This window comes from Anser cygnoides, chromosome 1, assembly GCF_040182565.1.
Source record: "Anser cygnoides isolate HZ-2024a breed goose chromosome 1, Taihu_goose_T2T_genome, whole genome shotgun sequence".
In the NCBI taxonomy this organism is placed as follows: Eukaryota; Metazoa; Chordata; class Aves; order Anseriformes; family Anatidae; genus Anser; species Anser cygnoides.
Window position 1 is genome coordinate 98,855,291 of NC_089873.1, and position 14,904 is coordinate 98,870,194.

Here is a 14,904-nt window from a genome sequence, read left to right on the forward strand (position 1 = left end):
TGTCACTCCTGCTGTGTCTAAGAGCGCACAAAGCAACATTAATATGAAAAGCCCAATTGGACACTGTTTTAAGAATGAGTTGAAGATTCCCCAAGCACAGCCTGGATGCTGGGTTTTCCCTTTTCTTTGTTTCTTTTTGTTTTAATGCACCCCAAGGGGGAGGGTGGGGGAGCAAAATAAAATAAAAATCATAAGAAGCCACTGAAGCAAGTCTTAGCCTTTTGGGGGTAAATTCCCTTTTTGAAATTCAAAACACACATGTTAATCTTTAATGTTAAACCCCGGATTAAAAATTCATTCACAAATCTCATCATTTGGAACACTTACAAGTCCATTGCATTATTAAAAGCTCAGATCAGTGGTACTCCATATAACGAAGTCTCTCCGAACGCTTTCCTTTCTCTGGCAGCCAGGAGCAGGTACTCACTGCTGTCCCTGCTTATCTTTTCAGCTAAGAGAAGCCTTTCTGTGTTTCCCAAGAGCTGGGAAAGGCTCATGCTGGGCACTTCCAGGTCCTGTTTCGAGGTACGCCACTCACCCTGTGGTCCTGGGAAGCAAATCCTGTGCTGATGGACATGTGTGGGACAATTCAAAAACAGCGCTCATCTGTTTCACAGAGGTTAGCAGTGATGCTAGGGCACAGCTTGACTCCACATGCCCAATAGTGCTTTTTGAAACCAGATCATATCCACAGGCATCAAAAATGTTGCTCCCTCAACCTTCCTCCAAGTGCCTTGGCAATACCTGGGAAGGACCAGCATCAAATCCTGCAGGTCAACCCTGATGCCGAGTTTGCTGGTGCTTGCAAACACCCCCAGTTTGAAACCAGCAATGTGGGGTGCACAGCCAGCATCATCTCCAAGGAAAGAAGCATCTGTGCAAGACAGCTCGGGCCGCCACAGCTCGCTGGTTCTTCTCTGCCTTTTCCAAAGGACTCACTAAACTATTTTGCATCAGGGAAGGAAGAATCATTCCCAAACTGTGGTGTGCCTCTTGCTACGGAGGTTCTCACCTAGAAACACATAGCACTAGGCAAAGAACTCAATTACTTTTTTGTGCTCCCTTCTTGTTTGCCTTATGGCTAGGGAGAGGGCACTAAGGGCTTAGGCTACTTGTATAGAGGTCCTGGGGCTTTAAAAGTTGTTTTTCTGATTGTTTGTTTTGCAGTCCCTTGCTCTGAGCTGCAGACTTAAAATGCTGCAGGAGGCTGAGAAGTAGGTTTCTATCTCTAGACTATGTGGTATCATGTCATTTACTTCAAGGGGTAGAATTATCTTTTTAAGAAATATTTTTGTGATGTGAAAAGGTACCGTATGAGACTGGATGAGCTATGTCACATCATGCAATGGACAACCCCAATGTCATGAGACTCTATGCAGAAGTGACGCAATCTTTTTACCTAGCTTGCCAACAGTGAGGAAAAAGAAAAAACAACACAGAGAAGAGATTAAATATGTACAAATCACACCTATCTCTCCCTTGTTTATCACAACTTTTCCTACCATATTTGCTAATGGCAATAATAATAATCTCTGCAGAAGAATTATGCTTGGGCTTCTTGCCCAGATTCACTTCTTGTTCACCAGGCAGAAAGTCATTTTATTGCTTGGTGACACCAACACTTCACAGGAGGGACCCCATCAGGAAAAGTTTTTACAGCTTCCTATGGAAGATGTTGGGGAGCAAACACAAGAGGGGTGGAGGAAAGCCTTTAACTGGGGAGGGAAAACAAGCAGCAAATCCCCACTATATTTGCCAAGAGTGGAAGGTAAAGAAAGCAGCAATTATGAATGAACATGCAATGCAGCAGCATTGCTTGCAACATGGATGTGTTTTCCCAGGGAAGGCAAGAGCAATAAGGCCAGGTGACAAGGAGTCACCCAGGTGACTTGCTCATGCTTGTGCAGAGGTGGAAGTGAACCCTCACTCTCCAGAGCCCAGCTCTGTAGGTCATGTTCCAGCTCATCCCTCCCTCCATAAATTCAGTCTTCTACTTTTAAACTCATGTGCCCATCAAGACAGATTACAATTAAGACTCTGCAAATATGGCAAAATATATTCATGAACATCTGTTTGAATAATAAGCCTGAATTTGCTTCGACAGTGTTTGCCCGACCTGGTTTCCTTGCCTTCTGTGAGCGCTCACACCAGCATCCCCTGTTCGAAGACACGACTGCATGAGGGAAAGGCTGCTGCAAAAGACTCGTGGAAGCACGGAGATTACTTCAGCTGGTGGAGGACTCCATAAAAAGCAGCTAAGATAAAGTCAGAACGCAAACATCCACTGTACCAAAGCCTGGTCTACCAATGAAGGCTCTAGATGTGGGTTTGAGTGTTGGGCTCTACAGTTTGGACCTGTGGAGAGATCTGCTCGTGTCATTGCTTTCCCACATGGCACATCTGACTGCAGAGCTCCCTCACCTCACCAGTGCTTCTGTGCTGCTTGGGCACCCAGTGGTGCTAAATCCTACAAGAGAAGCTCAGAAGATGTATTTTGAGACTGCCACAGGCGTGTCATTTATGTTCACAATAAACACAGACCACAGGGAAGGAATTCAGCTCTAACAACAAGGCGGTGTTACAGGAGGTTTTACTCTACTGAGGCTGGCACAAGGTGCTGCCCATCCAGAGGTTACCTTCAGCAAAGGAACAGCTTTTTACAACTGCTTGCCCAGCTCTCATTATTGTAGGACCTACTAATATGTATCTCTGCACTCACGTCACAAAATGTTAAAGTCTCTTCCAAACTCTAGGAAGCAGAAGATGCAGCAGGGCAGGAGGCACTTCTGCTAGGCTGGAAGACAGCATCACTTCAGACAGCACATGCAGCAATAATGCATAAGCACAAAGGACAGATGAAGAAATTACAGCCGCCTCCAGGTAACGGAAGTCTAACAAATGAAAACAAGCTTCCATTAGTCTGTTGGCATGAACATCACTGGCTGGAAGTAATTAAATGGGCTTGGTACATACTTTTTGATCAAGAGGAAGGGTGTTGTTGTTTCCATACCCCCAGTGAACCTAAAACAAAACCTAGCAGTTCAGAACTTCCCTAGCAGAGAGAGAAGAGCCTTGGGCACCCACTCACCTATCCTCTTTCCTTCAGCCCTCGCACTGACCCTCAAAAATCTCCTCTCTGGTGCTGATACTGCCAGCAAGACCCAAGAAGAGGTTTTTTTCTGGGGCATGGTTGTGCCCAGCACCATGGCAGTGCAGCTAACCAGGGCTGTGAGAAGTGCAGGAAGGGGCAGAGCGGGGGAAAAATCACATCCCCAGGTTGAAGGGCATCATATACGTCTTCATTCCCAGGGTCCTGCGCTCATTTTGCAGGACATACCTTCAACCCTGCACTGTGGCAGTGTGGGGAGGAAGGTGGCAGTGTGCAGGCTCTCTGCCATGAGAACACCTTCCTCCCCTAGGCAATGGAGTCGGGGTGCTCACTGGAGCTGACAAGGCCGTGCAGCACCCATTCAGTGTTTTGCATCCTCCGAGAAGTGAAAAACAGAAGGTGGCAGGGTGGTTTTCCCCCCCTGCTTTCTGGATGCTTGGGTTTCTGTCAGGTTTCTCTGCGAGGGGCTACCCAAAAGCTCCACGGAGCTAGAGTGTCAAATGCTAGCACTCAGCACTTAATTTGTGGTGCAAATCCTGTCAAAACCGATTGCGTCTCTTTGCCCCTCCAAGGCATCCCAGGCCCCCTCCGCTTCTGCGGGGGGTGGCGAGGCTTTGAGGAATGGCCGGCTGTGAAAGGCAGGATGCGCAGCGTATGCTCCAGCGCCAGCCGTGCCCCTCTCCTCCCTCCTCCCATCCACTGGCTTCACAGGGAAAACACGTTCATTAATTAAAGCTTCTGGAGTATTTGAACACTCCACACATCACCATGGCAGGAGAAGACTGATGATATCAGCATCTGAGCAAGAACTGTTTGGGTTAAAGGACAAGGGAGATGGGGACAGAGGTGCTGCTGGCTGGCTGGGAAGCATCCCAAAAAGCACAGCACCCTCCATAGGGACCTACCATACTCATTTGTACCAGACACAAAGGTACCAAAGGAGAAGGAGCCTTATAACAATCAGGCAGGGTTAAGAGGGAGCCCATAAAACACATCCCCTTGTGATAGGAGAAAGCCATCATTGTGGCAGAAGGAAGGTAGGGAATGAGATAGACATATATCAAAGGAAAAGAAGCAGAAGAATATAGAAACCAAAATTCCAAAATATAACTACAGTATGTTTTTAATTTGCATGTTAAAAACATTTGTCTTTACCCCACCAATCATCTTTGTTAGCAACAAAATTCACTGCAGGATCTCAGACTAACTTTCTAGCTACAACAGCAGCAAAGCTCTGAAAGACACTGCTCAGGGGAGCGCGTCTACCTGAGGCACTGCCTTTTCCTGCAAGGTTCCTTTCCTACCTTCCATGCAAATATCAGCACTTGTGGCTATTTATGTTCTCGGGAAAGCAGCAGCCTGGGAGGAGGCAAACTACAAGAGAGGAACACAAGAAATACAGGGACAGAGAGGAAAATGAGCAGAAAATCAGATAACAGTTTTTCCAGCACTGAACATAGATGAAAAAGCAACAGAAATGGTTTCCTTTCCTTACCTTCTCTGCATTTTCCCCCATCCTCTTTCTTATAGAAAAAATTGAAACCAATGTCAGAAGAAATTAAAAATCACCTGTACCACTTCTTTCTCATACCCTGGCCATTTTCCATAGGAAGAAGGAAGTGAAGAAAAGAATGTAATGGGCACTTGTGAAATGTGAAAAAGATTTTTGGACTAAAAAAAAGCCATTTTTCATCAACACATACAGCTGAAAGAAAAACTCAGAGCAGCTCTGCACAACACACTGGAAACATAGGATAGCCCCAAACTCACAAGTGTTTGTTTGTCCTCAGCAAAAGGAAAACCCAGCCCCAGCATGAGTACATGTGTCTATACTAGGATTAATCCAGCCAGTGTGGCTATAACCAGCAGGGACACCACGCTGGAAAGGACATTGCATGCTTTCCTGATAGCAGCTCACAGCGAGACCTGTGCTACCATGTCCTCCCTCTGCCTCTTACTCATGCTGAACAGAGTGGAAGCAGCAATGCCATCACACCCTCCTTTGCCCAGGCAAACAAATCCCCAAAATGCAGAGATTCAATGCTACAAGCTCATCCAGCAGGTAGCAGAGCCCCTGCTCCTGGCCAGGAGCAATAGAGCAGCTGACGTACACAGAACTGCTGTCAAAGACACACATCTCTGCGAAGTTTATTGGCTCTCTACCTCCTGTTTTCTGGGAGGGAGCCAAGATGCAGGAATTTGTGAGCTTGCTAGCTCAGCATTTCTGCCTCGCTGGCATGACATCTGGACACAGCCTTCTGAGATGTCTTGTGTCCACTTGTTGGTTGCAGGGCCAATGTCCAACCCCAGGTCTTGTGAAGCTATTGCATCAAGGCTTACCTTACGGTATGGATCACAGGATCAGAACTCCAGATTTGTTAGGAAAAGAAGCCTGTACATGAACGGGATCTACACATCCTCAAATAGCTGAGTGCACCTGCTTGTGCTATACATTTTGCATGCAGGTTCATATAGAAGATGCATAAAGCATGAACAGGGAAATGGCACTGTTTCCTCTGGATCTTCATAGCAGATCAAGGGGAACAGAGGCTGGTTCTCAGTCTTCCTAAAGCATGGTGGTCCAGCAAGAGGGAGCAGAGGGGAACTAGCACAAGGACACATCTTCACGTGGAAGAGAAGATGTATGGAGGAACCTCTGGCGAAATTGCTTTTCAATTCTCATTTGGGGCAAGTACTGCTGCACCTCCAGGCAGCAGCACTGTATTTCCCTCATGCCACCTACTAACCCCCTTCCCACACCACCCCCCAATTATTTTTGCATTAAAAACTTTTACCGACCCCAGTTTTTCTCCTAGCCAGCCTTTACTTCACCCATGAAAGCACAAAAAGAAACTGAGCTCTGACATCCTGCTGCACCCTCCTCTTTATCCCTATCCTTTTTCCAGCACAAGATGAAGAGTAATGACCTGAACCAATCCCAGCTTAAGACAATGGGTGTCTGGGTATTGACTTCAACGGAATTTGGATTAATATGGGATTGCAAAATCTCCAAAATGAATGCAGCCGTAATGCTTTTAAAACAGTGGCTCAAAGGTCAGATGTTCCTGAAGTTAAAGGTTTCCCTTGAAATTAAGTAAGCCACATTGCACATCCTGCATTGCCTCTGATTATACCTTCGTAACAGAAAATGAAAGAGAATGCTGCATATCTGAGGACAAAACCCAGGAATATAAAACATCGCGTGTGCAAATCAAATGTTGAGAGTATAAAGCAGAAGCAATTCACCTCTTTCTTTATCCCCCAGTCGGTACTGATATCTTGTACACTGCAATGCTTTTTGTTCTTGTGCTTTTCTTGAAAAATTAATAAAGAAAAAATGTTAGAAGAAGACAGCACATGTAGAACAAATACTCCTCTGACAACAGCTATTCTACAACAACATAGCACAGAGAGCAGCAAACCTGGCCTCAACCTCAGCTCCATGCACTTTTCAGGCTCCTTTTAAATTCACCAAAGGCCAGGCAGTAAAATAGCAAGGTGTTGAGGAATATGCCATTAACAGCATTATTAGTGACCCCTTCTCTCAGAGCTCTCCCCCCATACAGGTAATGTCTTTGTGCATATTATTATCCCAACTGCACACACACACAAAAAAAAAATAGAGACTGAACCTGTCTCCAGTTCTAATCAGCACACCCACTAAATTGAGACTTCTGACAATAATTACAGTTGCCCATTTTTAGGTAAGAAATGTTATCCAGAAACCAAGTATCCCAGTTCATACTGAAGGCAGTGAGGGCTAGTGGCTTGGAGTAGTTCTTTCTCCAGTTGCGGTGATAATGCCGTGACAATGCCACCTCTCAGCCTGGTACCACAGCTTGTTCTGCATCCTCTTGTGGTTATGGGGGGAGATGGATAAAGTCCCGAGGGGAAGCAGGACTTCCTGCCTGTTTCCACTACTTGCTCATGCTTCGGGAGCTGCACATTTTTCCCAGTGCTTTCCAGGGAAATCCTGGCTACGTTCGGTTTGGCTTAGGCACAAGGCTATATTTAGGGATGCAAATAAACAGCTGACGATCCATTTTTAATTTTCATTTAGATCTAGGATTTATATTTTATTTGTTAATTTTTCTTTAATCTCCTTGTGCTTCATTACTGCCTGACTTCCACAGCAGGGGAGAAGAGGAACACATGGAGGAGGGTGAGGAACGGGACCCAATGGGAGCAGTGATGAGTAAGGTACTGAAAGAGGGAAGAGAGTGAGGGGGAAAGAGTATTGTTGACAGCATCTGATCCTCCGATTAATGTATTTCTAAGCAGATTAACCGAATCCCAACTGCTCTGTGCCAGGTTTCTTCCTAAGCTCCTCTCTCCCCCATGTAAACAAAGAGACATTTCCTCTGAGCAAACATCCAGCATGCTGACCAGAGCTCTGGCAGTACCCCTACCAGGCAGCACGGGGCACAAGAGAAGAAAGGGGAGAGCTGTGGATCGATGGAGATCCATGGAAGTTCTTTATTTTTAAGCACAGTTTGTGCTTTCTTCCGCCTCCTCAGGGCTTAGCATGACTCCTGACTTGTCCATCTTCAGGAAGTGTGGAAGGATGGGGGTGATGTGGGATGATGAAGAGGCAATGGTGCTATTCTAGTCCAAAAGGCATATGGGAACTTGTAACCCTGTTACGCTTTGCTTACCCATAGCTACTCTCCATGGCACCCACACAGGGAGGAGGGAGAAGAGAGGTGGGTGAGAGCATCCCCAGAAGAGGTGGTGTGAACCACTGAACACAACTGACCTCCTGCTCTGCCCCACCAACACCTTCACACTGACTCCATACAAGAAAGAAACATTGCTGTTTCAACCCAGGGTGTTAGAGCATTTCCCAGTCACTAGCTGGCCAAACTCCCACAACCCTACATCACTGTCCCTGTTTTATAGATGGGGAAACTGAGCAGAAAATAGACTTTCCCAAGATCATGGGGCAGGTCAGTGGGAGAGCCACTTTCTAGTTTACATCTTTGTAGGTCACAAGACTTAAGAATCTTTCTAGGTCATGAGATCAGCCTTGGCTGAATAGGTCTTCTCTAATGAGCCTCCAAATTTAGCCTCCAAGTTTATGTCCCTGGACCTTGTGAAGCAACTCCCTCTGTTGGTTCATCTCCAGCTTTGCTCCCCGGGGGTGTGTGCGCCATCCCTACTAACAGCAGCCACTGTGGTCACAGGACACTCCTGCCTGTCTGCCACACTGCTGAAGCCTTTAAGCATGGCATCATTGCCAACCCATCTTTGAGGAGAGCTTGGAAGGCTGGGAAGACCTCCCATCCCCTCTCCCCCATTACAGCTCCTCATTTTGTCGGTCCAAATTTCCTCCTGGCACCCTGCCTTCATCTGAGCAAGAAGTGGCTGAAACACTCACAGACACCCCCCCACACACCTCCTTTGGCTGAGATGAACTACCCAGAAAATGGGAAGATTTTCTTCGTCTCCTACCAGGGAAGGAAAGGAGGTCTCATAATGAACATCCAACACAGCACAGCGGATGAAACTGCTCAGAAAGAACAGGATTTGCCATTTGCTCAGCTGCCCATCTCGCCCTGCTCAAGTCACAGTGAGAGCTTTAAAAATTAAGTCAGAGACCCACTAGAACTAAAATGATGGCTTTGCCACACAGTGACTATTCCTACTACAAACTCTCCCTGAGAAGGCTCCACCACACGCAACTTTTAAATGAAACACTTTAGATCTTTTTGTACTGTACAGCATGGTGTTTTCCTACTGATGCCTTTTCATTAAGAAAATCATAAGAAAAGTTCTGTGCTGCAAATGGAAAGGGAGATTGTGACTAAACAAGAATATACAGAGTCAATTAAGGCTGTAGGGAAAAGATAAGGGTACGGGGAAAAAAGTAAATGAATTTACGTTGCCCAAGGCACTGAAGGGAGTAAGAAGGGATTTACGAATTCATCAGGAGGAAAAGAAGCACCAGAAAGAAGGTAGGTTCATTAATAAATGAGGATGAGGATGAAATTAACGGTTAAGCAATGGCTGAGCAGCTTTTTTTAAATCTGTCCTTAGCCAGAAGAATAAAGAAAGGAAGTTTTATCTAGAAAAGGGGGGGAGGAGGAAGGAGAAGGGGAGCAGAAACAAAAAGAACTTGAAGAATGACATGTCTACAAACCAAATAAAGATAGCAACGTCGTCAAACTTAATCCAGAAGAGACACATGCATTTTTGAGAAGTCTTTTTCACTTCAGCAGAACTATTACAGGGTTGAATGTTAAGCAATCTATATATATAAGCACATGCATAAATGTATGCAAGATCAGGAGCCTAATTTGTTATGGCAAACCATCGACAAACGTATTATGCCAGTGACAAATTATCTGACAATTTACATTGAGCTGGGGAGGTTCCACAAAACCAACCAAAAAGCAAACATAATAAAGATTTTCAATAAGGAATAGAGTTGGCAATGTTTAATTTTAAGTCGATATCTATCCCTAGTGAAATAATGAAACAAATAGGGAGTCATTAAGAATCTAAAGAATAAAACCACTTGCAATACAGAAGTGAAAATCTTTTGCTTTTTAATACATATGCACAACTAGCACCCAGAGGGCAGGCAGTAAAAGCAGCACCTTAAGGATTTAAAGAATTTGACATTACCTCACCGCATCAGTTCGACCAGAACCAACAACCCACAGATCAAAAAAATGGCCAGAGGTACCAAAAGAAAATGCACTTATTTGGACTGGTCTTATTAAACCAGTGTCACAGGAAGCCAACACTAACTGTCCATTACATTTGTAGCTGATGCCCTACAGAGAAATTGCAAATGTAACAAAAGAAAAAGAAACAGGCCCTTGCCAAACAAGCTCCATAAAATTAAGCATGTGTGGGCAATAGTCCGAAAGTTAAAGCAGGGAGTAGCATGAGTGAGAAAGAGGAGGATTTAATCTAGACCCAACCAAAACAGAAAAATGCAGGTAATGATCCTAGAGAGCAATGGTCCAAAAGATGCATATTCAGCAGGAGGGAGAAAGCCCAAAAGCTATTTTGTACTCTAAGATTAGAGAAAATAGCAAATAAAAAATCTTGATGTGTTTTATTCGCAAAACAGGCTTTTGTAGTTTTGGGTAGTGAAGAGAAAATCATCCTGTGACAACAAAGGGAGGGAGGAAGCAGCTTTAGCTAGCACCATTTCATAGCAACCAGCCCAAGGTTTCAATTTTGTTCATCCCATCAGGTTTTCCTTACCTGAGATAAGAGAAGAGAAGAGAAGAGGAGAGGATTAATAATTAGATCTGGAAGAATTTAGGAGGAAAAGACCAAGAGGGGTTAAATGTGTATAGCTGATTAAGAAACAATCCCAAGGAAGTAAAGTATAAAATATACTTGATCCATATGAACACTGCAGAGTGGGAGGAGGTAATAATGAGAAGTTACGACATTAAACTGGAAAAAAATAAAAAAAGGATAGACCTTACATCAGGAAATAAGTTGACCTTGTTCTAATTTGCACTGATGTAAAAGAAGAAGCAGTCCAAGGGAAAGAAGGAGCACAGGTGCTGGGAGTGCACCCAGCGAGAACATTTTGGAGACCTTTTCCCTCTCTCTCAGTGTCTGAGCTGCCTGAGATTTCAGGTCCCAAGCCTCAGTGACACTCTTGGTTGCACTGGCTCACTCCTTCTTTTTAGGAAAAGCAGATGTTTGTCCCAGTATATGAGCACTGGGCAGAATTCAAGCCCCTGCTGAGGCAAAGAGCCTTGCTGGGTATTCCAGCAGCTTTGGCTCACCTCATGCCTGTTGGCAACGTACATAGTTATGTAAAAGAGATGCTAAGGCTCTAAAACCAGTAGTCATTACAGTTATTAATACAGTGACATACAAATCCATAATAAAGACCTTGTGTCCCTAGGGAGGTCATGTTCCCAGATGCCTGCTGACCACATGGATGGCTGGGAGAGGGGCACAGCTTCTAAATTCCTCTAATCACTACCATGCTGCATAAACAGACCTGACCTCTTCTCCTAGACGATGATGAAAATGAGCTTCAGGTGATCCCACAGAACATTAAATCCATGGAAGGACATCCTCAGGGTCCTATATATTTTTGGAGAAAAATCAAACCCCTGAGGACCTTCATTTAAGCTGCTGCAAAATGCCTGTGTTACTGCAGGCAGGGGGAAGGACAGAGATAGGTACTGGAAAGCACCACAGCTTGGTGGTAACTCATTTGACAAATTTGGCTGCTCATTAGTCAGGATGAAGTACCGCTGTGTTACGGGCTTTCTCCATCTTTGTCCACTTACTGAAATAAATAGGCATAACCTGTCCAAGAGGTGTCTGCTGGAGGTTAACACACTTAATATCCTTATTATATTCATTCCTCATTTTCTGATGGCTAAATCCTGGCTTGCCCTGCCTTCGTACGGTGTAGACCCCAGCAGATGGGACGCATATGTGCATTGCTCACCACGTAATTCGGGCAGGGCCAGATGCAGCGCAGCGTTAATTGCTCCTGGGTCACCCAGTGGCTGCAATGCTCAGCTGCACCCCACAGGCCCAGAGAAACAAGCTCGGCTCTTGGTGGGCTAGGACTGAAGACCTGCCTTCCTCTCAGCGCCTAGCAGCAGCACTTCAAGCACCGCAATGCTTTTATCCAGCAAGTATAGAAACGCCTATACAGCTCGCTTGCCCCACCCAGAGGCATTTTGCTCACTGCCGTGCAAATACCGAAGTTCTGCAGCCCCCAAGTACCACAGGAGACAGGGGCAGATAACAGCCAGGTCGCTGAATTAAACCCAAGAAGCGGCAATGACAGCAGTGAGGGAATCCTACAGACCTTGACAATTATCAGGTTCAGGCCCTCTGGTGCCTTTCTTCGGTCGCTCAGAGTTGTGGAATTGATCTGGAAACCACTTTATTAATGTTCTTTCTCTTCCTCCCCTTCTCCCCAAGCAGTATCATCATTTATTAATTTATGATTAAATGAATTATTGATTCTCGCTGCACCTGCAGTATTCGCCATTGTCCTTCTCCCCCCGAGACAACTTTGACTGATGTGAGAATGGCACGATGGCAGGGAGACAAAAAGAGGGAGAGGAGAGACTCAGTGCAGAGTAGGACCTCAGACACTTGTGCTCCCCACCGAAGTGCTGGGCTGCAAAGGAAGGATGCAACGCACCGGGGCACAGCCATGGGGCCACCTTCTCAGAGGGCCATGGAGGAAAAAGAAAGTGCAAAACCAAATTGCTCCTGATAAGGATGGAATGAGTAGCAGAACTATTCATAGGCATTCAGCATGTGGGAAGGTAGTAAAAAAAAAAAAAAAAAAGAAGAAAATAAAAAAGGTCTGACCCAGAGTAGAAGTTTTAGTTTTTTTCAGAAAAGTCAGGCTGCAGTTCTTTGAATACATCACTGAAAAAAAACCTTCCAGGCTTTTGGCTTTTGCCTTGCAATTACAATCAACAGATGGTGATTATTTCACAGGCTGGGGCATCTGGTCAGCTCCTAGCCAAACATAAATAAAAGACCTTTGCATGATTTTATCGGGCATGCTGGTCCAGAGACAAAAATGAGCTTGGGAGTAAAAGAAAAAAAGGTAAAAGACATTTAAAGTTCCCTGGTTTGGAGGATATTTCCTTTTCAAGAGAAAAGGATGGAGGGTGGGGGAGAGAGGGCATGAATGAAGGGAAATACAAGCAGGATCTTTACAGAAATATGCCCCTTGCACAGGTGATCACTGCTCAGCACTCATAAAACTGATGGAAATTTCTGAGCCAGAATCTCCCTGTCATGAATTAAACCCATCAATTAAATCCAAACCTGAATCTTTTATCTGGGCTGCAAAGCCCAGAAAAACCCTCGCTCTTCCTTATAGCATCTTTCCCCCAAGCATCGTCATGTGCCTCTACCTAAAAAGCAAGGCAAGTTTTACTGCATCCAAGGCAGGAACACATCAAGGTACTGCTCCTACTTTGCATCAATGGGGAAAAAGGAAAACAAAATCCACTACTGGGAAACATCCTCTCCTGAGAGCCTCCCTGGCCAGAAGAGCTGCAATACTCACCTTGAACTGACTGCATAAAAAAATGCAGTCCCGATTTTGGTCCTTCCTGCAGTCTTCATAACCCTGTAAATCACCGTCCACCCCTACACCAAGCAGTGTATGCTGGCCTTGTGTGCATGATCACTGCCCATCAAGGGGATGAACCCACAACAGCCAGAGAAGACCTAATGACAGCAGACAATGTCCTCCTTTAGGGAAGTGCCTTGGCTGATCTGCACAGAGGTTTCAGCGTCCTCATCATTATTTTGCACAATGGGATGGTGGCTGAAAATCAGCAAGGCACTCAGTCAAGGAGCAATTTTGTAAGGAAAACACAGCAAACTCTTTCTGCTCCTGCCTTACACATGCCTCTGGGTTACTCAGCCATTAGCCACTAAATTAAGAGCCTGTCCTGTCCCAAAGTCACAGCCAATTGTAACTCTATAAGCCAGCACCATGGGGTATGCCTGGGCTGTCTTGACCTCTCTAGCAGCTTGTGTAGAGTCCTGATCCAGCACTTGCCAAGGCACGAGCCCTGCTCTCATGAGCAGCACGAGGAGATAGATGAGGAACTCCTCCAGGTTCCCCACTATCACAGCTCACATTGTGACATGCCGCTGAATGGTTTCCGACTCCCTCCTGGGGAGAACTGCCGGAATTTGGCCATTTCATTACATGCTCGGCAGGACTCCACGAGAGAGTGGAATTAGCTGCCCGATCACTAGCTGAGGAGGGAGAGGGACTGCCTCCAGCACAATTTATATCAAAAGACAATGGCAAAACAGGGCCCAAGGTGGGGAAGGGGTATGGACATGTAGTGTAGGAGTGAATTCTCTGCAGAGGACACACATAAGTTGTGGGATGAAGGAAGGGAATTACATTACACTCCACACATAGAGGGAACAAGCTTGGCTCAGAAATAAAAGAGCAGCACGCTACCCCACTGCCTCCTATTAAACTGATGAACTACATGGCTGTGCCCAGAGCTTCTCAAGATAAAAAGGTTCATTTCCTTAGAGAAGAAGGTTTTGACCTTCTCGACCTTACTGGGCCTGCATGCGTTTACCCATTTTAATTTCAGATTAGCATCTCGCATTTTCGGTACCCAAGGGATTACTGTTTTCGCCTGTGCAGCAACTGCAGTTCATAAAAGTATCGGTTACCCTCCCCCTTGTTCACAAAATCAAGGCAGATCTGACCAGATGGCACATGCTCCTGCGCTCTGTGTCAGGCTGCATTAATTCAGGGGAAATGAACTCTCCTCCAAAACTATATTTATTTCAGACACCGCCTTGCCCAGTTGCTGGGCTGTCCTCAGAAAGACCTAGAGCCAGCTTTTTTTTTTTTTTTTCCTGTGGGCTTAGCAGGGAAATAAAGGATGGCAAAGGCCTTGCTGGAGGTCTCTCGCCAAACCTCAGTGACTGGATGTGGGGTCCTCTGAGGTGAGCTGAGGCACGCACCCTCCTAGACAGAACTGATAGACAGCTAGATTGTGGGCTCCCCTAGCAGACTCATGCTTGTCCACAGTGATCGACGTCCCATTTTTCAAGAAGGCTGCATTATGTTGCTGTGGTAGGATCAGAAATGGGATTCCTGCATGCAACAGAAAAGGCAAAAGCTGCTCTGAACTGATGGAGAGTGCACAATCTAAATTCTTATCTAGATCCATCTCTTCAACAGGCCTGTTTTTGTGGGATTTGGGCAATGCATTTCACCTATTGATAGCTTTGGCCATGCTGCCCGTTGGCAGCCCATTTCATCCTTAACTTTCATCTGAATAATT

The 14,904-nt window shown here is 45.5% G+C and overlaps 1 protein-coding gene across 5 annotated transcripts in view; it reads right to left on the reverse strand.

The window, feature by feature from the left end:
* The window catches only part of IGSF11 (immunoglobulin superfamily member 11), a 96,884-nt gene that overhangs the window by 21,075 nt on the left and 60,905 nt on the right, over window positions 1–14,904 (reverse strand). Inside the window, exon 1 of one of the 5 annotated variants that reach the window (XM_067003840.1) lies at window positions 11,093–11,207. The exons of 2 other annotated variants lie outside the window; for them this stretch is intronic. Coding sequence is in view for 1 of the 3 variants with exons in the window: in XM_048057952.2 (XP_047913909.2) it covers window positions 10,976–10,997 (22 nt within the window). In the remaining 2 variants the exon portion in view is untranslated. Of the gene's footprint in view, window positions 1–10,975; window positions 11,208–14,904 lie in introns of those variants that run through there. 2 more of the 5 variants (XM_067003844.1, XM_048057952.2) reach the window with 2 other exon arrangements.